Below are 23033 nucleotides of genomic sequence, written 5' to 3'. Positions count from 1 at the left end.
CCAGAATTGAACACAATAAACCAGCTCATCTTGGTGGTTTCTAGACTAGTATTTGGCAGGTACCTATATGACAGCATGCAGATTGTTGACAGCCATGTGTCCATTGTACAAGTACAACAGGAGCTCCAATTGAACAAGCTCACAGTCTGTCCCATGGTGTCTTCTGACAGGCTGTGAAGCACTTCCCCTATCTGATCAGTTTTAGGGGGGGGAAGCAAGTCTCAGATGGTTAGAGGTGTCTTTGGTATTGCCCCGTCCCAGTTTTTGCGGCTGCCACTTTCTCTGTGCAGGAACGAAAGTCTTCATTTTTGCTCACATTGCTTCAGTTTATTCTGATATTTTTGTTTTTGTTTCCACAGCAACAGGGAGCGGCCACTACGGTCTACTGCGCCGTGGCTCCGGAGCTGGAGGGAATCGGAGGGATGTACTTCAACAACTGCTTCCGCTGCTTGCCCTCTCCACAGGCCCAGGACACCACAGCCGCCCTAAGCCTGTGGGAACTCAGCGAGAGGCTCATCCAGGAGAGATCCACACCCCCCTCAGGTGCTCGGACCCTGTGATCCCGCAGGGTCGCCTACATGAACATAACGGCTACGTAGAGGATTCAGGCATTGGGTAATCATTGATTGAAGGGGCAAAAAACGATGAGAAGATGCAATTCTAGACTGTACAAGGATGTTGGCAATCAAGCTTGGAAGTTATCTGAGAATCGGAAACTAGAACATCACGGGCTGGGACTTCTACAGCAGATAAAGAGATGCAGAGAGACAGCGAGAGATTCAATTCAATTGCGTTTCTCTCGTTCTCAAAGGCGTAGTCACTCAATCCTGCATTAGGCTTTAACTAGGTCTAGATCACTCTATAAATGTCTCCTTAACAAGCAATAATGTTTGAATCGTCTTTAGAAGGGGTCTATATGGTTTAAATGGATGTTTACGGCATACAAATACTCATCTGTTTGGAGATCAAGGTCAACCTTCACATCTGTACAGATAAAAATGTTGAATAAATGTAACGACGTAACCTACAAAGACATAATGCAGGAAATGTACAATTTGTGAACTATTTACAAACATGTTGTTTTCACATTGCTAAGAATAAGCCTGTATTGATATCCTGTACACAATATACACTAGCTGCTGTTCTGAAAGAATCTGAAAGCTGTTGTCTTTCTTGACCCCATCTGGCTGGATCCTCCCCACCATCTTTTATAAAACGCTGGGCTTAATGTCGAAGAACAATAAAACAGCATCTGGTACGAGAAACCGGAGGGCTGTCGGTGGCAGAGACACAGAAAGAGTTTGAGTCCATGTGGTGTGGAAATATCTGGTGGAAGTTCCTTTTCAAATTCCTTTTATTGTCCGGATTGCATCATCAAACATGCAGGGATGTTTCAAGGCTTTCCTAATTTGTTTTTCATTGTTGGCGAGACATCTGACTGTAAAATCAGGATAGAGTCAGGAGAAGGGGATTGTGGGTAAGGCTGAGGAATGGCACTCAGGTTGATAAAGGGTTTCTGATTTCTCTCAATCCTCTGTCATCTTCCTTCTCCTAATCGTTGTCTTCATCAGGGGTTGATTTTGGAGAGGTTGTGCTTTGTGGCAGTCTAGGAGCCATGGGTCACCCTAAGCCAGAAGCGTTCCAGTGTTACACTGTCTGAAAAGAAAGAGAAAATGAATTTAAAAATGAATCATTCAAATAATAAATAAAAAAACATGATTTTATGTAGTCGTATACATAGCTGGGGGGCTGAAAATAATGAATAATTTCAATAATTAATTTCAATAACATTTTGTCTCCATCACATCTTACATTCATACAATACAATACAATACACTTACATCTTACAAGTTCAAAAATAGGATTCATCTATTCATTTTAGTCAGATTTCTTTTTTTAAAGTCCCTGTGTGACATTTTTTTCTACAACTTTTTGCTACCTAATGAAGTTAGTTAAATATCAATTTATATTGATTGATTGAATCAACTATTGAGTTATGACATCATCAAACACACATCACAGCAATTATCTTAAAGTGAATGCTTTGAGAATTTGTTCAACAAAATTAATAAAATTCTCAATCAACACAGACATCACAACTAATAAAGGATGAATGCTCAGCATACAGTGGACACTGTTTTACACACTACATGCATTTGTTATTTTCAGTGGTGAACAGTATGCATTGTGAAAACTAAAAGAGCAAGAGTCTTTTATATTACACCCCAGTAAAAAAGGACTTCTCTAGGGATTTAAACCAAGAAAGTCTCCAGGGGTGAGCGAGTTTCCCCGGAGTGACATAAGCTGAACCCTTCTTCGCCTGTGTGTTTAGTGAGGCTTTGACCATGACCCGGAACAACTCCATAAACAAACCGCCTGTCACACGCATTACTCACTCCAACAGAGTAATTGACACATCAAGAAACCAATCATAAAAGAGACCTGTCCCGCCCTTTCACGCTTGTGCGGCCAGTGGAATCAATAACCTGGACCAGCAGACAAGGAGAAGAGCGACTCTAGCACGAGAAATGCAACACTGAACTGGTTTAGTGCGTCACAGATGAAACATGCTAAAGTTGTGCAAAATATATAAGCTTGATCTGTTCCCAACATGTGAGAAACCCAGCATGTGATTGTGTAATGCTCAGAGTACATTATCTCCTGCACAAACAGGGTTGCGTAATGTACATGCAGACAGTGTACCCTTCTCTGTGCAGGTGGCCTATCTGTGTTTGCTCCCACACACACTCACGCTCACACATACTGTACAAGAAGACCATGATGCAATGCAGAAATTGCACACACATGCATTGGGGTACGATACCAAAAGATGGACAAGGTGTTCCCAGTATTCCTTGTACATCCAAGGGAAAAAAGAGGTTGTCTGAAAATATGCTACTCATAAACAAACAAGCTTCTGTATTTTCGAGTTGAGCGTGTGTGGGATTGGAGGTGGGGCGGCGCTCTATTTCTGGTTCCACTCGGTCTCTTCCCTGTTCTCGCTCTCTTTCTTGTTCTGTCTGTTCTCTCCAGAGAGGTAGAGAGGTCTGGGAGAGGTAGAGGCAGTAAAAGTGTCACCGTGTAATGAATGGGCCCCTGATGGAGGGAGAGAAAGAGAGTTGGGGGGGAGGAAGAGGAGAGACTGGTTGTTATTTGTCTGAGATTGAGGGAGGATAGCTAATGATGTGAGGCATGTAAACCTGAAGTGGCACTAAACCATTTGTGTGTGTGTGTGGGAACCAGTGGGACCGTCCCGGTCCTGGATAACGGGAGATAAAGTGGGAACACAGATGTAGTGTTTCTGGGCCAGCCAGGTGTCACATACTGTATTGTTTGCAAATGTCTGAACATAGATAGGAAAGCTTTCAGTTGCACAGTCTCAACAAGGGTACCACTCCGCAAGTCTTTTCCAGGGACACCGGAACCAGAGGGGTTCTTGTAGTCTTGTCTGATTTTATGTTTAGTGACTTTGTTCTCTCGCACTAAAGCAAATTTCTAACAGATAAAGGTATAGGCTTATCCCTACTGTAAAGCAGAAGTCTTATCCTAGTGTCTATCCGCAGATCTACTAGGAGCGGTAGATCTGCACTTGATCTCTGCATTGAAGTCCATCTCCTATCAAACTCTCCACTCGGGTGATTTATCGAGGTTACATGTTTTAGAGAATCTCGACTCTTCATAGCCGTTGCGGTATCATAGTCCCAGCAGCCCTTAAACACTTGGCAAAGATTGACAATCGCCTGACCTACAAAAAGGACACAAACCTTTTCTAAATGCGTCTTAAATGCACTGAGAACAAACAAAACCCAATAATAACATGCACTAAACGATGTTGACAGTGTGCCACAGGTGGCGTGGCATCTGAGGTTTCTGCCTCAAGGCCTTCCGGAAAACTGTTGGTTTCCATCCTCTACTCAAGCCTCTCTACCTCCGGGGAAGTCTGGGTGGCAATCATTTGGGTTTTATGACCCTTTTCTGCCTCCCCAGCAGAAGCAGCAAATGCTCAGCTGGGTCTAGACAGACGCTGGTGATATTGTTCTCCTCAAGGCATAGGTTGGCATACAACAAAAACAACAGCTTTGCCTCCAGAGTTGTGCCAAGTCTGGCCCCAATGATGTCTTGGATACACTAGTTGTTAAACAGATACATTTTTATTTGCCAAACTAGACTATATAAGATGTAGATATTTGGGAACTAGCCATATGTTGAGAATCTACAAGGTGTCTTTCAGTAAGTCCACCATCAGAGTTTGGTCGAGAGTGTAGTCAGGCTACGACGGGCAGGTCGTATAGGCCAAGTATAGGCCAATACCAAAAAAAAAAAGATCTTATCCTCCTTTAAAGTCAAAGACTTGTGTAATCCAAGCTTTCCTTTTCCCAAATCCTAGAGAGACATTATGTGAAAACCAGCAAGAATGATCTCAACTGCTTCAATAACCATGCGTGTTCTGCCAAGAAGACCTTTGTGTCCGAGGCACCGGAAGATTCATGAGTGGATGTTTTTCTCCTTTCTTCAACAGAGCCTTATTGATCATTGTATTGGAATCATTAGATAGTAAATCAATGCTGTTTCTTTCTGCGCGCCGCACAAGTGCACCGTTCTTCTAAGGCCGGCCTTGATCCTCGAAACAAAAATGTATATGCACTAACTCACCTCACTTTCTTTCCACAAATCCAGCTTGAATAATCTTTATATTTCACAGCAACATTCTCCCCCTTACATTCATCATAGTTCTACACATTTGTTTTAGCATTCTTTAAGTACCTATTTCATAATGGGTTTTTTTTGGGTTGTTTTAAGGAATTTTTTTTAAAGTACCATGACATGATTATGATAAACATTTAGTACCATGTTATATATCATAATACCATGGTATTACCATCATCTATCATTAATTACTTTGGTACTTTTTAGTGTGTCTGGTTGTGGTACACACCATCTACGCAGCAAGGACACAAATAATCCCTGATTTCCGCAGTAAAAACTGTAATGTAAAGAACTTCAATGTTACTGATATGGCGATACGCATTATACGGTCCCGTCCACGACAGGCCAGTGTAGTGATGCAAGACAAAAGGTGACTTTCAGAGGTAAACGGATCTCCCATTGACCCCAGTATGTGTCTGCATCACTTCCTGTACGCACAGCCCCGGCTGTAACCAAAAGCCTTTCCCTGAACACTCACAATATATCCGCTTAATCTCCCCCCATTTACAATGACACACCCAATCTGTATCACTCTCCCATTCCCTCTGCCTGTCCAAATAGAGGAAGAGAGGCATCATGACATCATGTCCTGTAACAAAGCCATCATGGCAGCTGATGGTGTGCGAGCGCCTGCCTGATCTCTGACCGGTTCGCTTCGGGTCTGATCGCTCCACATCTGTGGAAACAGAGCCGTACCACATGCCAGGTGTTTAATATCAGCACTGCGTGGTGCAATTACCCCGCAGAAATGAGCTTTTAATTCCGTTTTATTGGCCCAATATTGCTTCTGGTGTTTAGGTTTTTAAACATTATAATTAGTTTTGAAAAGATTGGTCGACCTCATTCTATTCCACAATACCCCATGGCTTTAAACAATGCTCAGCGGTGGCGTGGATGCAGGTTTCTGGAAACGCCTGGGTTGCGGTGAAACATGATTTTAATAGCGCAGTAGAGCTTTGAGACAGCTGGCTAGAGAAGCACTTATTGGTGAATATGGAGAATTAATGCTGCTAAAAATATAAAAAGAATATGATTTTAGTGTTTTGGAAACAATTTCAGTAACCTATTTATGCAAAATGAACGTGGAAAATAGTTGGGAAAATGCACTGAACATTTAACTAGACAAAATGTGCTGATGCAATAAAACGATCTATCTATTGCAGGGCTTTTAAATGCGTTGAAACTGTATGTGGAAAAAGTAGTGTGATTTTAGAATCAGGCAATCAAAATTAAATAATAAACTAAAGGTGTCACAAATCATATTATTCAATTAGTAACTTAGTTCTAGTATTAAAATATGAGATAAAAAAAAAAAAAAAAATCCTGCTCAGGATATATTTGATTTTGGATTATATATTATTGCTTTTTTTATCTCTCTTTTTCACAAAACCAAGTAGATTTCTTTATAATTTGCTGTTAAAAAACTCCTATTTGCTCCTCTATGATTGGGTCTGAGACCCCAGTTTAAAACACAAACAAGCACAATACATCCATCTCTTAATCCAAGTAGTTTATTATTCCATTGAAATTAATATTGGCTTTAGGAGAATAATTACATCTTATTCTTAAACTTGCACAGGCTTAGTGGGCTGTGAAATGCCAAAGTGTGTAGATATTTTTAATGAATATGATCAATCGTACGGCTCTCGGAGGAACAGATACACTCGATAGAGAGATGCGACCTGGAAAATTTATGATCCACGGCCATCCATAAACTGTCACCTCTCCAGCGCTCAAGATTAGCATGTGATTAAAATGTAGGTCAATATTTATTAAGAGCCGTTATAAAGTCAATGTTGGTTTTATGAAATCCAGTAGCTGACTGCGAGAGAAGTTTATGACTAGATAACGCATTTCTTCAGAGCTACTGCGCACTCGGAGGCTGTTTATAGCAGACGCATATATATATATATATATTCTGTTTAGTAAGGAAATCTATTTTTTGCAAAGTTTCATGTGATGCTTGTGGGTGAGATTTAAAGTAATGGAAACCGCTTGCTATGATCAGTCCGGCAAAACTAGTTCGCTCCGAAAATTAAATGTACTCGTTTTAAAGCACTCAGACTTTTTATTTCAAAATGAGACGTTTTGTAGAACGTTCACGCTGCTCTTTTCCCTACAGCGAATCTGCCAAGCCCAAAACATGAGGCAAAAAAGCACCATAAGGGGAAGATTTTCAGCAAATAATGTCAGTTTGTTCCCCATTTGGACTAATTGAATGTTTTTTTTTGTTTGACAGCCACTGATTTCGGGAAAAGCGCAGCATTAACATTCTGCTAAACTGCGTGTTTTACAGAAGAAAAAGGTCATATGGTTTGAAACGACATTTTTGGGTGAAGAAAGTCCTTTATAATCTCTGCTTGCAGGCCTGCATTTTTGTTTTAAATGGCACAACTTCAGCACAATGAACGATTAGATGCATTAAAGACAGTTTTACCTTCTTTTTTTTTCACAAGGCACAAGCTGAATTTTATATCAAAGCTCTCGTGCAAGTGGTTTCTGCCGTCAAAGAAACTCTTCTGAAACGCGGGGAGAGTTTCAACACACCCGAGAAAGCAGATCCTAATCTGCCGTGCCCCTCTTCTTCCTCTGTGTGTGACACACTTTCACACACTCGACAGGGCAGGGCGTGATGAAGTGCGCGAACACTCGCCTGCTATTATAAGACAATAAGATAACAAGCTCTCTTATTCATTCAGAGGAGAATTTCAAGCGGCAGAAATCAGAGGAAAGCACGGCCGCCTGCGCGGGACATTTTTCCAAATTTATCTCCGCTGTCTCTTGACGTTTTAGTCGAAATACTGCCGGTGAAAAAGCTCTGCTTAGCACGAGACGAGTTGACCTTGTAAACCTTGACTTATTTTGTTGGCTCTTTGTGCGTGAGGGAGGAAGGGAGGGCGAGAGACCAGGGGAGAAGTCGTACCTGTCATGCCTTTCAAACAAAGAGAAAAACGAGCGCTCGGCCCCAACTACAATTATTCCCTGCTGTCTGGAGATTCATCAGCGAGAGAGAGAGAGAGAGAGAGAGAGAGAGAGAGAGAGAGGAGGAGAAACTGCGGAAAGAAAAATCGAGAGTACCAGAAACCGAGCGAGTGCAGAGAAAGGAAGTGGAGGAGAGATAGAGCGAGCGGAGGTAAAAAAGGCCAGAAGAAAGAGGATTTGTCAGTGTGCTTTAGTGGAAAGCTCACAGCTAAAGGCTGAGGTGGCAGTAATGAAACATTCATAATCGGCACAGACACGCTTCAACACACTCGCTGACACACTGTTTAAGCACTGCCGCCACTCCAAGGTCACTCACACACACACACACACACACCTGAGAAGAACCAGGGCCGAGCCGTCTGAACGCCAGCTCTCTCACACACACACACACACACACACACACACACACCTGAGAAGAACCAGGGCCGAGCCGTCTGAACACCAGCTCTCTCACACACACATACACATACTGTACACACACACACACTCACACCTGAGAAGAACCAGGGCCGAGCCGTCTGAACACCAGCTCTCTCTCTCTCTCTCTCTCACACACACACACACACACACACACACACACACAGACGAGACATCAGTGTTGTTCTGTGTCAGTCAATAAATAAATGAAAAATCACTTGTTAACTCCTTAGCATTTCTTTCTTTCTCCTATATCCCTGATTGTGTTTAGCATGTAAACAGCAGTGTTCAAATCCCCACTCACTACACACTTTTGACTTCGATGCCTCCTTTTGTTCTCCACAGGGAAAAATATATATATCATACACGTTTCAAGTGAAAAGATGTTGGAAATTATGACAGAGATCTCAGTTTAACTGTTTTCTCTCCACTGACGGAAATGTCTGTCCGTGTTTCCACTGTTGTGTGGTAGGGGGCGCTATAACACACCTCCTGGAAGAGTGCTGAGTCCCCTGATCTGAACACAGGTGAAGAACAAGCAGAAACCAGCGATATCATACGTGATCACATGTAACATAACATTAAACAGCATATAAGTCAAAGCGGCGGAATGATCCTGAATGAAATGTGGACTCGGGACTGCAGGACTGTGAAGCTTGAGGTGTTGATGGACTCGAGTTACTCCATCTGTGTCTTAATCATCGTTCCGGATCCCATCCAGATTTTTGATCAAAATGTTGCTTTTTTTTTTTTTTTTTTACGAAACTTGCCCACATTCAAGTATTAATTTGCTAGATTTGCATTAAGCTAGAATACTTTTTTTTTTTTTTAAAGCTGAGTCTGTTTTTTTATTATTATTTTTTATTTTTATATTGCATATTCAGATACTCATACAACAAAATATTCTGGGGGCCATTCAACTTTTGTGAAAATTATCTCTTTTTTTTGGAGGTAAAAAAAAAAAAAAAACGCTGGTGGGGAAAAGTAAAAAAAACAAAACAAAAGGATCTGAAGACATTGATGTGAATGTGATTTCCTCCACAACTTTTTAGACCGATTTTATGTATTTAACAGAAATTGTAGTTATTAAAAATACAAATACTTTTCATCTGTTTACTTTTTTTTCTCCAATTGCTCTCCACTCGGGGCCTCAGCAAAACTCTCACGATGACCAGCATTAAACGAGCTAAAGCCACACACACATAAATACATTTCTTATTTTAATTCACACCTTCTTTCTTTTTGAACCAGAATTCCTCCAGTCTTTAATATGTAAGTTTTATAGACCTGGAAAATCCTGTAGTAAATTCTTATAACTTAATAAAAAAAAAAAAAATTTGTTTGTATTTATGCCGAGCTCCAAACTAATGTTACGGGCTGTAAACCGAGAGTGAGAGAGGCAGAGATCGTGTGGAGGTGTGAAGCGCTGAGAAACTTCCAGCAATCACAGCTGTGTAACTGTCAGGGTCAGCGAGATCGCCACACCTGGAACAACATCAGTACTGGACTTCAGGGAAATAATGAAATGCTATTAAAGTGTAGAATATGATCTATAAAAGCGGTGTGTGTTTCTCTCTCTGTCACCTGCCTCTCATTAGATCTGGTGTTAGGAGCCGCCATCTTCTGTCCTCAAGCTCGTTTTTCTCTCTTTCTTCCTTTCTGCAGTGTTACAATCAATATCTATCAAAGGTATTACGCAAACAGATTTGTCACCAGCACACAGAGACACAGCGGTTTAATAGTTGGCATAGTTGACATGCGGGTGAGCAAACAGAGACACAATGATGTTTAAAGACATTTACAGAGTTGCTTTTTAAAATTGTTGTGGCCAAATGTTATATTAAAGGTCCGTTGTCCTGTTTCCAGCAAGAGAGGAGAGATTCAGCACACCCCAGAAAATAGATATTACATAGAAATATGAATTCGCCACAACACACACAGTGACGCAGCAATTTAAAAGCATCAACTGAATGAAAAAAAATAAAAAAAAGACAAATTCTGTCGTCACTTGCACACCGAATGTTGTCCCAAACCTGCATAACTTAGAAAAGAAATTAGGCAGAATGTCTGTTCCTTTCCACAGAGTGAAGTGAAGCTGAGTCAAAAACACAAAGACTCTTGCATTATATTTCAAAGCTTTGTTTGAGAAACAGAAAGGCCCGGCTTTTACAATGCTTTGAATATGAATTTCGGTTTGTTCCTCACACAAAGCTGTCAAATGAGTTTAGAAGACTTTGCTCATGAGTCATACTGACTGCTTTTATCATAGTTGTATGTATTTTGTTGTTGCTTTTGGAGATCGCCAGCCCTCGTTGAGTGAAAAGAGCAGCGTGAACATTCTGCTGAACATCTCCACAGAAGAACAAACGAACCAAAGCTCTCTGAAACGAGATGAACGCAGTGCATCCGGATAATGAAGCGCCCCCTCTCGAGTCTCTGAGATCTGTGCATCTCCTGGCTGTTTTCTGTATGATCTAATGATGTCCGTGAATAAGTGTGAGCCGTTAAATACTGAGGCTCAGCTAACTCTGAAGTGCTAAAGCCACCCAAACTAGACTTAACAAGAGCCAAACCAAAGACTGATCTTCACCCACACCAGCTGTTACAGTGTGTGACGGAGAACACGAGCATCTGTGTGCAGTCGCTGCACGCTGAAACACACACCGCCTGTCGCTGTCAATCAATCATCTATCCTCATGATCATCTCCTGTTTATGAGGAACTAATCATGTCACTAATCATATATCACGGCTGCTGTGTAACAAAATACTTTATATATTCTAATAATAAACTGAATTTATTTTTAAATAAATATACAGTAATTTCAATAAACTATTTTTATGCTAAGCACCAGTTGTTTACAGTTGTCAGGCAATATAACGATGAACAATCATTTTGTGACGTGCTGGATTACATAATCAGATTCCTAAAATGAAACATTTCTAATTGGATTATATTACATTTTAAGAATCTCTACAGTTACTTTTTTTTATTTATTACGTGATTACTTAATATTCACAAAATTTCAATAAATGATTCATATTTCACTGATTCTCCTATTTTTTTTATTCTCCCTAATTTTATCTTGTCAATTTTCCTTTCTAAAAAAAAACGATTGCTTTATGTTCGGAAAGTCTTCATAAACAAGTAAAATATTATTTCTTATTTTTATTTTTAAATACATATTTTTTTCTTTTAATTTAAGATTGTTAAGATTTTAATAATTATTAGCTTTTCAAGTCAAGTCACCTTTATTTATATTACACTACAGATTGTTTCAAAGCTGCTTAACAGTGATAACAGGAAAATAATGCAAAATAAATAAATAAAATAATGCAACAAAAGCTGTCCGTTTACGAACCCGCCGCAGTTCCTACACAAACCTCAGTTTGAGAAAGCCTGATGTATGTTCAATGCACTTCATGTTGTTGATAATACAAAAAAACTGGAATACATGTTCCTTCCATTTGCATTTTTATATTAATATGCTGCACGATTATTCTATTCAAATCAATGTGATAAATGAGTAATCCAAAAGTAATCCGATTACATTACTTTAAATGTGTAATAGATGTAACTGACTACAATTTTCATGTAATTTGACTAGAGTAATGGATTACAGTTTGTAAGTAATTAATCAGCACTGATGAGAAATTGCGATACAATTGATTTTTGCGATAAATTTGATGCACATGCATTTGTTTGGATGTGTTTACTATAGCTGTTGAAGTCAACCTGAAATGTTGCGCTCAACAACTTTTTTACTTCCATAATCTGTGTTTCAGAGTGAAACCGGAGTCATGGGACTTGACTGAATCCATCAGGATTTCTATAAAGTCTTTATATAAAGAGGGTGACGTCAGCGAAAACTAAAAGTTTCTGAGCCAAGCTTCAAAAGTTATGTTACCAAATCAAATATACATATTTTTTTCTTCTAAATAACATGCATGGAAGAATCTTGCACAATAAAGCTCGATGTGTCGTTAAATATTCACATGAATGATGCATCCACCCGTGTACTGGTCATCTCCGATCCCCCCCCGTTCCTCATGCTTTTGATATATAATTCATCCAAAACACATTCCACTAATAAGCCGTATGATCATTCTGTTGACGGCGCGCTACAGTAAGTATATTAATGTAGATGCAAACAGTGGACATCAGCGTTTCTGCGAGTGTGTGTTCCAAACACACAGCGAGATCCTCGTCTACCAAACGCTCGTTTCTGCAAAACTCTCGGCAAATAAACCGCAACAGCCGTGACGGATCTCGCAAGGTTCAAACAAACTCATCAGCTATTGTCTATAACAGTAGGGCCGCCTGGGCGACAAACAATGGGATCCATATGTTGATGAGTTTCTGAGCCATATGTGATAAATAAAAAACTGAGAAATGAAAGGCGGAGGAACAGGCAGGCGTGGCGAGAGGAATCTGTCCGTCCAGAAGGAGAGTGTGTGCGAGTGTGTGCGAGAGTGTGGACCGAGAGGAGGTGGGGGTCTCTCCCGAGCGTCTGCTATCCCGGGAATGCAAACGAGCCGATCTGCTCCGTACAGGAGACGAGTGAGAGAAGCAGAGAGAGAGCGAGAGCGAGCGGGATTGTCAGCTGGTGACGGCACTCACACAAACCACTACCTAATGACTCCATTCATTCACATGCCTCCCAGTTCCTCCTACTGGTGTCTTCCAGCTGCATTTCCTCTCTCTCTCTCTCTCTCTGTGAGTGTGTGTGGTGTTTAAGGGCCGAATCCCACCGAGGGGCCCTGCATCCCGACACCGCTGCCCACGGGAGCCCGAGACTTGCTCAAACATCTGATCAGCTTCAGAAACAGCTCCCAGATCCGCTCACAAACATCCCACAACACAGAGAACATGGAATACAAGCGCATTCAACACAACATTAACTATCATGTATTCATGTATAGGCCTACTAATGATATTATTTATTAATTAAATAATAAAAATGACTAAATACGTGAAGAATATGGCAATGTTATGCACTTTTTGTGTGAGTAAAAGCTGTGTAATATAAACTTATACTTACTAAATAATTCTAACTCTTATATTGTAATGGAATTATTATATTTTTTATTATGTTTTTGCTGTTTTCTCTCTCTCTCTCTCTCTCTCTCTCTCTCTCTCTCTCTCTCTCTCTCTCTATATATATATATGTATGTGTGTGTGTGTGTGTATGTATATATATATATATATATATATATATATATATACACACACACATACATACATACATACATACAGTAGCAATCAAAATTATTCAACCCCCATTGCAAAATTTACAGACTCAAGTCAAACAAAAGTAATTGAAATAGCTCAACACAACAAATGTTTCAAGTGGTTTCCCCAAATTCAACTGAAAATGCAACTTTTAATGACTTCGGCAGTCTCAAAATTAGTTGTTGATAGCTGCCTTGTTCTGCCCCGTCCAGGTAGTGTAACCACTGTTTGTTTAACTGTGAACTCGCAAACTTTGCTTCCTACTTGTTTCTATAGGAACATTTAGTGCCTTCGCTCTTTTTGTATCCTGTTCCTTGCTTGTAAAGGGCGATGATATCTTCTCTTATCTTTTTGGACCATTCTTTTGACTAAGCCATATTTCTAACATGCAGTCAAACGTGACACTCAACAAACATCGCCAGTTCAGATATTTCATGTGTTCTAGCTCAAGCACACCTGGTGCAACTAATGAAGCCCTTGATTAGTGAGACAACACCTGTTTTGCAGATTTGCGCTGTTGTGAGGGACTCTATTCAGGGGGTTGAATAATTTTGAGACTGCCGAAGTCATTAAAAGTTGCATTTTCAGTAGAATTCGGGGAAACCACTTCAAAAATGTGTTGTGTTGAGCTATTTCAATTACTTTTGTTTGATTTGTTCATTGCAAACATCTGAGAGTCTGTAAATTTTGCCAATAAACCTGATTTTCAATGGGGGTTGAATAAGTTTGATTGCAACTGTGTATATATATATACAGTAGTCAACAGTTGAAGTGGATCAAAAAAGTTAATCAAAGTTGTCCTAAGTTGATGAAAGGTTTTGATCCACTTCAATTGTTGACTACTGTATATATACATATATGTCCACACTTTAGGGTCTCATACTCACTGTAAAAAATAAATAAGTAATGACAACATATTTTTTACTTTGCTTTAACTTTTTTTATAAGTTATACAAGATTCAACAATTTTTTTGTAAGTCATTTTAATGTAATTTAAGTTTAAATGACTTATACATCCAAGTTGATTGTACTTAATTTAAGGCAGCAACTATTAACTAACGATTAACTGCAACTTTAGCGAGAGATATTATAAACATTCGTGGCTTAAATTACTTCCAGTTCATCACATTGGAAACGGAAGGTCGAGTCAAGCGCAGTGCATTGTGGGATACAGTATTCCACTGAGTAAGATCTGTGTGTTGCACATTTGATCAAATCTGCACAGTAAACACTCGATAGCTGATCTGTAGCGCTCGGCACGGCACGTTTCAGCGTCACCTTGCGCGGGAGTGACCGTCCACTCCTGTGTGCCAAAACGTGGAACAAAATATCCAGTGTTTGTCTTTGAGCCTGCCGGGAAGCGCTGATCTGTGACGGCAGATTTTCCTGAACGATAGAAACAGGAAAAAAAGAATGTGTGTTTGAAATGCTGCGGAAATAAAGGCATGAAACAAGCAATTGTATAACACAAAGAAAAAAAAAAAGAAAAAAAGTCATTAACCGCAGCGGTGGGTTTGTCGTAGGCGGAGGCGATTGAGATCGGGAGATCTTCTACATGAGATAATCTAATTCCCCGTAATCCCTGGGCAAATATGACTTCAGCTAATCTCTGCATCAATATTTGGCTTTCCTTTTTAATTATCACATCAAACAGAGTGGAGTACGAGCAGAGCGAGCGAACGCTAAGCCGGAGAACATTTCTGCTGTTGTCCTGTTTGCGCTCGATTGACATTTGGCAACATGAGCGGCGTCTCCTCGCGAACCCAAACGCTCTCCTCGAGTCTCCTGGATCACACTGAAGCGCTCACACAGCAAACACACGCCACAACATACTTACAAAGTTCCCAGACTCAGCAAGTCCCGCAGACTCGGCGTGATTTACACGGCCGGAGGATTTATAGCGCTTCCAAAGAACATAATAACACTTGCAAACATAATAATCATCTGGAGAAATAGAGAAAAAAATCTCTGCCTTTGTTATCTTACAATTACCATTGTGTACTTTATTGCATAATGGGTCTCAACAGTGCAGTTAATGGTATTACTGGCACTAGACCAGCGCTCGGCCTGTAAATAAACATAATGGCACTTTTTAATAAATTACTTCACCTCGACACAACAATAATTTAATCACCCTTATGAAAGAGGGACAGGTTGACAATGCTGGATTTATGATGTTATAGATTAGTCATCATCATTACTCTTGGATCTGTAATATATTTCTCAGATGAATTTGCTAATGTGCCGTCGCTGGCTAAAATGAATATTGGCCGGCCACTGCTCTCTTAAAACGCTGGCAGAGAGACGCCTTTCATATGGTCAGATCACATTTACTGCGTTTGATTTAAGTTACCTCGCTTTTACCCGAGAATACTGCTCTTATGCTCTGAGCTGAGCTTCTGGGAGACTCGTAAAAAGAGTCGGGAACTTCACTTTTGGGCCTCGGAACATTTGAAATATTGGCTTTTGCATTTTACAGTTTTCTAACACTGAGTTATATTTCATATCTGAAGTAAAAAAAAAAAAAAAAAAGCATTATTATATACATTATTATTATTGTTATTATTATACAATATTAATCATTCATATAAATATTAAATATGATTTTTTTAAGACTAAAAAATATATAAAATATATCTATTGCAAAACCTAATAGTTATTACACTACCATTCAAAGGTTTGGGGTTGGCCATTATTTATTTGAAAAAGCTTTACTGTCAATTTAATGCATCCTTACTGAATAAAAGCATTCATTCCCCCCCCCCCCCCCCCCCCCCAAAAACACACGTTTGAATGGTATTGTATATTAAAAATACCATATTTTGAAATATGCTGCTGTATTTTGTGTGCACAATGACTAGTTTCCAAACATCTATAGCGTAGAGGACGTCTGTGCGGTCGAATTATTGATGAATGCATGAAATGCTTTGCGATATAGTTCTGCTTCAGTTATAAGCTGTGTGTTTTTTATGAAGGGCAGGTTTTTTAATGACTTGATATGGAAGCTAACATTGATATCGACTTCTGACTGATGGCACGTCAGCAAAATTTCATGGCGTGGAAAGTCTGCGTTTTTTTTGCGAATGTGTTAACGTATGGATGAACTAAATATAGGCGAGCGTTTGATGGTGCGGATTGGGTTTCATCCTGCTCACACACACACACACACACACACACACACACACACACACACACGCACGCCCTGCATGATAAAGGTGACCTGATGGCTTTGATTTCAGCAGATTGATTGAACCAGGAAGACACGGAGACGGCGAGAGGTCAGCGTTCCCAGACCTGCTGACTACTACCTAGTGCACTTCAGACCTGATCGACACTAACCAGACCTGCTGACTACTACCTAGTGCACTTCAGACCACATCAACACTAACCAGACCTGCTGACTACTACCTAGTGCACTTCAGACCTGATCGACACTAACCAGACCTGCTGACTACTACCTAGTGCACTTCAGACCACATCGACACTAACCAGACCTGCTGACTACTACCTAGTGCACTTCAAACAACTAACAGCCCTGAATGGACAATGACGTGTGCTTTAGGGCTTGACATTTCTTGATAAAGAACAATTTCTCCACATTACAAAGTTGTTTTACTTGGATTTGTCACATTATGGAAGTAAAATGCTATGCCGAACTCATTTCACACTGACTTTGTAAACTGCAATAAATAAATAAATTGTGAAAAACACAAAGAAACTTAAACTTTAACCTAAAATCTTGATATAAAAATATTACAAACTATTTGTCTACAGTATCTGCATTCATACAGCTGGGAATATGACACATGTCAAGGTAAAGTCTGCTTTGCATTACTAAACTTACTGGATCCCTCTGATCTTTCACTGAGTGTGTGTTTGTGACAACACACTGATTAATTATGACGTTAATAGAGGTTTAAATTAAGCAAACTTGTACGGTCTGTTCACACCAAGAGCGAGAACTATATGAGCGTCCACAGCAGCGGAAGATATCGTTCATTTATTCAGGATTGTCGTCTGTCTCTTTAAATGCTCGAGCTCGTTAAAGCAGGACTGATTCTGATTGGCTGTCAGTGTTTATACCGTTCATCATCAGCTGGATAAAATCGTTCTGAAAGTGATTCTAATGATATCGTTCCTGTGTGCCGTTATCGTTAAAGCTGTGGACTCTGATATTATTTAGTATTTGAGAAAGATTACGCATCACTCGGTCACCTGACCTCAGATCACTTTGCATTTCCTGTTTATGTTGTGAGTGTTCAACACGACTCTGCTGATGTGCAATTACCCATGATTCACTCGCTCAATAAAATCATTCATGAAAGCGTGAAAACAAACAAGACTGAAGCCGGTCTCACTTTAAAATAAGACTAGAAAAAAAAAAAAAATCATATTAATATTTATTTGGTTGATTAATTAATTGTCATTATTTTTCCCATGTAAAAATATACTGATTTTTAAACTTAAATAGAAGATCCTTTCTTTGTGCAGTCCACTGTACTCTGCAAATATGAGATTCAAGTATAAAACCGCCGGTTTAATCATGTTTCTACTGATGAGGGTGTTCCAGACTGACATCATCACAGTTGGACACACCGGAGCATCTGATTGGCTGATTAATGAAATCGTCTTCAGTGATTAGCATGAGCTTTAAGACCCTGGATAATGACAGTTATGGCCTGCAGTGAGTCCGTCACGCTGACCCTCCCCTGCGGCTCCAATTAAACACGAGCCCGTTAAAGTGTGTGTGTGTGTGTGAATGAAACTCATCTACAGGAGGAACACACTCTTAGCAAACACTTTACTGCACAACTTCATGCATTCACTGCGATACACCAGCTGAAAATGCCTCAAATGTCACATCTTACCCTTATTACTCTTTAAACTGCAGATTTTATAAAGTGATTTGAATTCCTTTTTGGGTCAGAGACAGTTCTGGGATGTCAATGTGACAGGTGAACAAGACATCAGACAAATAAATAAATATATGTATATATATATATATAGTGTGCATATCTTGTGATTCGCTCGACATCTACTTCAAGTTAGACCGTATAATGATCCACACTGGAAGACTCTTGGACATCAGAGGTAAACTTTGCATTACTTTTGTAGTGGCTAGCAGAATTTCTAAAATCATAACTATATTTGTATGATTGGCGATCTGTTAATGTAATGCAGTGTGTTTATATGCGACTGGGTAATAGTTCAGTCATTCACATGCAAGAGGCATATTTTACTATCAAAATAACACTAAGGGGTCGGGATTACGCTCTCATTTTACGTGTTAGATTATAATTGCATTCGCAGGAATTCATCACTTTTTATGTCTTATATGTGAACTTAACAAGTTATGAATAATATTATGAATTATAGATGGCAAAAATCAGGGAATTATGAGTAGCCACTTTACTGAAGCACACATGAAGACATGCTTGAGGAAAAAAGGTTATGAATACTGAATTTGTTCTGGGCAGCGCAAGGAAAAAGGAAAGGAAATAAAAATAAGTAAAAAAAAAAAGACTGACGGATGGAAAAAGGAAAAATAAATAAATAAAAAGGTGAAGAAAAGGCAGAAATCTTAGTACACAAACACACACTGAGACGCACGCAAGCAAAAGCAAACAATAAATCACTATCACACACTCCTGGTGTAAGAACACCCACACACATCTCTCCTCCGTCGTGCGTGCGTGTGTGTGTGTGTTTGCTGTATAAATCATGCTGACATCAGCGTCGGTGAAAGTAGCCGGAGCTGGAGTCCTTCAGTGAGACAGACGGAGAGAGAGAGAGAGAGAGAGAGAGAGAGAGAGAGAGAGAGAACGAGGGAGATGATCACTTCGACCTGGGATAACCGATTCCCGTTTCATCATTCCATGACATTCCGTGACATTTAAAAAGCCATTAAGGCCCGTGGCCGTCGGTCCCGCGTCCGGTGCGCAGATCATGTGATCATGTGTGGCTGGACTCACCGATTACACTGACACCACCGACACAAATATGACTTTAGAATACTGACAGCTCGTTAGATAGCATATTGTGTTGTGCTGTGACCGCCATAAGGGGCTGCGTTTATCAAGCATTAACAAAAGTATCATGGTGGAAACCAACCAACCTGGTAATAGCAGAGTGTGCCTTGTTAAAGTGAGAACCGACATAGGTACACTCATCTTCTCAGAAACATTTTAAGCGATGAGGAAAGTCCCGATGACAGTGACTAACTTTATGATTGATGCCGCTTATATGCGCCCGTCACTTGTCGTAATATAATCTCATCATTTCCCAGAGACTGGCGTGCTCATGCTGATAAGCTCTCGATGGAAACAATGCAGTGCAATCTATTGGGATCTTTTTGTTTCTGCACTATAATTTCTGTGCACCGTCTTCTGTTTCTACATCTATTAGCCGGTTCTAGTACTTTCTGCTCTGGCCTGGGCCGGATTGTCTCTGTACCGTATATATGTCACATAATGTAATGTTACGTGATGTTACTTCACATCACAATATACTTTGGTAACATCACATCACATCACAATACATTTTTTGTAACAGTTGTTACCTTAAGGGATTAGATATAGATGATATACTACATGACATATTTTATATAGATAATAACACCAGTTTATTTATATATATTATATATTTAAATTGTCAAAAATTTGGTAACACTTTATTTTACAGTCTCTTTGTTACACGTTACATGTACTTACTACAGTAATAACAGTATATTTACATTATAGTGATTGTAATACTTGTAAATACATAATTATAAAGTAACTAACCCTAACCCTCACACTATACTAAGTACATGAATATCACTCAGCACTTAATTGTATAATGACACTGTAACAAGGACACTTGTTTTTTCAATCATGTTACATTATGCTGTGTTGTTACATAATTTTGTTACGCTATTACATAAAGTGATGTTACATCCCTTTCCCTGTGACATTATGTTGTGCTATGCCATATCATGTCACCATTTTGTCACATCATGTTGAATTGTACGCTGTGTTGTTATTTTAAGTTGTGCTATGTTTTGTTATGCTCTGTTATATTTGTTCTATGTTACGACGCCACATTGCTGTCAGTTTGTTACATCATGTTGTACTGTATGTTGTTGCATTATGTTATGTTCCATGTTATGTTGTGTAATGTTACACTGTATTTATTTTCATTTTCATTTGCTCTACATCTTTTAGTTACGTTATGTTGCACTGTATCTTGTGTTGTTACATTGTTACACTGAATCTTGTGTTGTTACATTATGTTGCACTGTATCTTGTGTTGTTACATTATGTTGCACTGTATCTTGTGTTGTTACATTATGTTGCACTGTATCTTGTGTTGTTACATTATGTTGCACTGTATCTTGTGTTGTTACATTGTTACACTGTATCTTGTGTTGTTACATTATGTTACACTGTATCTTGTGTTGTTACATTATGTTGCACTATATCTTGTGTTGTTACATCATGTTGCACTATATCTTGTATTGTTACATTATGTTACACTGTATCTTGTGTTATTACATTATGTTGCACTATATCTTGTGTTGTTACGTTATGTTGCACTATATCTTGTGTTATTACATTATGTTGCACTATATCTTGTGTTGTTACATTATGTTGCACTATATCTTGTGTTGTTACATTATGTTGCACTATATCTTGTGTTATTACATTATGTTGCACTATATCTTGTGTTGTTACATTATGTTACACTGTATCTTGTGTCGTGTTTTATATGTATAACACAACACAAGATACAGTGTAACATAATGTAACAACACAAGATATAGTGCAACATAATGTAACAACACAGGATACAGTGTACTAAAGCATGAGTACTTGCTTAGAATTTTAACTATAACCTTTACATTTAAAGTTAATTCATTTAAAATCTACTAAATTGCAACCTCATCAAATGTATAATTACAAATAGCCTATATTCAAACACAACATGACACATACTTTAATATCATATCTATTGTTACTGAGCATCCATCAGTCAGTGCTGGTCCTCACGGTGTGTGAAGGATCGCAGAGATCAGGGGGAATCTGGACACACATGATGCAATGCTGACAGTGATCGTGACAGTCAAAAAGCCACAAACTGGCGAGATGATGATTTGTTTGTACGTTGATGTGGGCTAGTGGTTGAAGATCTGAGCCATCCACCCTTGAAGGCTCGTCATTTAAAACGTCATTTTAGTTTTCTCATGTCTTGTGGTGTGACCAATTTGAATATCTGGAAATATTTTGTTTTGTGTGGATAATAATTAAATTTGAGTCAGTTCCTCGCAGAGAAGCAATCACCCACTCACACATTGATTTTTTTGTTTTTGAATGTGCTTGAGCTTGACAGCCCCAGTCCCCATTCACTTTCATTGTAGGGAAAAGAGCAGCACGAACATTCTGCTAAACTTCTCTTTTGTGACCCTGGACCACAAAACCAGTCACATGGGTCAATTTTTTGACATTGAGATTTATACATCATCTGAAAGCTGAATAAATAAGCTTTCCATTGATGTGTGGTTTGTTAGGATAGGACAATATTTGGTCGAGATACAACTATTGAAAATCTGGAATCTGAGGGTGCAAAACATCGAAACATTGAGAAAATCTCCTTTAAAGTTTTTCATTTATGTTGGCGATTGTGCTGCATTCACTCACAAAATTAAATGTTTTACATATTTACGGCAGGAAATTTGCTAAATATCTTCATGGAACATGATCTTTACTTAATATCCTAATGATTTTTGGCATAAAAGAAAAATCAATCATTTTGACCCATTGTTGGCTATTGCCACAAATATACCCGTGCGACTCGTGACTGGTGACGTGATCCAGGGTCACATTTTGTGTTCTACGGAAGAAGAAGAAGAAAAAAAAATCAAGATGAAAGATGATTTTGGGTGAATTATTTCATTGAAACATTCAAGTCTGCCTTTGTAACAATGCATAAATTATATTCTTTTCATGTCAAATATTCCTCTGAAACATCCAATAACAGTAGCCAAGACACACTGCAAACACACCTCACACGACCAGAAAGAAATCCCCCAGAATTCCTCCACAGCCGCATGAAATACGGCACATTTGCACGTGACAGATGGACAGCGTGAGCATTGTATAGGATTAACTACATGTACGATACAGTAATTACATATGCTACAGCCTTTCATACACGCGCATCTAACGCAAACACTATTTATAGCTGCTAAGCATATTAATTTATGAAGCTTTATTGTTTAGCACACAAGCCGTGCCGTCCGAGAGCCAATAATGCGCTTGACCATACAGCCACGGTGAGAGGATAATTAATGTGAGTATTGATATAATTAAACTCTAATTTACAGGATAAATAGGCCTCATTTTACTCCAGTTAATTGTCTGTTTTTAGATAAACAATTTTGCACGATTAACTTTCTCTCATCCAAACGGCGCACGCTCAATAAAATGTTTTATGGGAAAGTTGAGATGTAAGAGCAAATATGTGTTTTCTTCAGTGTTGAAAAAGACAGCAGTGATGAAGAGTTTCTATCAGAAGAACGACTTCTGTTTCACACACACACACACACACACACACACACACACACGCACACACACGCACACACACACACGCACACACACACACACACACACACACACACACACACACACACGCACACACACACGCACACACACACACGCA

At 39.2% G+C, this 23033-nt stretch overlaps 2 protein-coding genes across 2 annotated transcripts in view; one reads left to right on the top strand and one right to left on the bottom strand.

The window, feature by feature from the left end:
• wwox (WW domain containing oxidoreductase) overlaps positions 1–1147 on the top strand; it is a 249186-nt gene extending 248039 nt beyond the window's left edge. The window contains exon 9 of the mRNA XM_084397772.1: positions 360–1147. Within this exon, the coding sequence (XP_084253898.1) occupies positions 360–560 (201 nt within the window). The 3' untranslated portion in view covers positions 561–1147. The remainder of the gene's footprint in view (positions 1–359) is intronic.
• A 372-nt stretch (positions 1148–1519) lies between these two features.
• mafb (MAF bZIP transcription factor b) overlaps positions 1520–23033 on the bottom strand; it is a 76366-nt gene continuing 54852 nt past the window's right edge. The window contains exon 3 of the mRNA XM_084397773.1: positions 1520–1656. The gene's annotated coding sequence lies outside the window, so the exon portion shown is untranslated. The remainder of the gene's footprint in view (positions 1657–23033) is intronic.

Source organism: Rutilus rutilus (assembly GCF_951802725.1).
Source record: "Rutilus rutilus genome assembly, chromosome: 23".
NCBI classification, from domain to species: Eukaryota; Metazoa; Chordata; class Actinopteri; order Cypriniformes; family Leuciscidae; genus Rutilus; species Rutilus rutilus.
The sequence above is the reverse complement of the archived record's forward strand: the minus strand, read 5'-3'. Positions and strand labels throughout refer to the sequence as shown.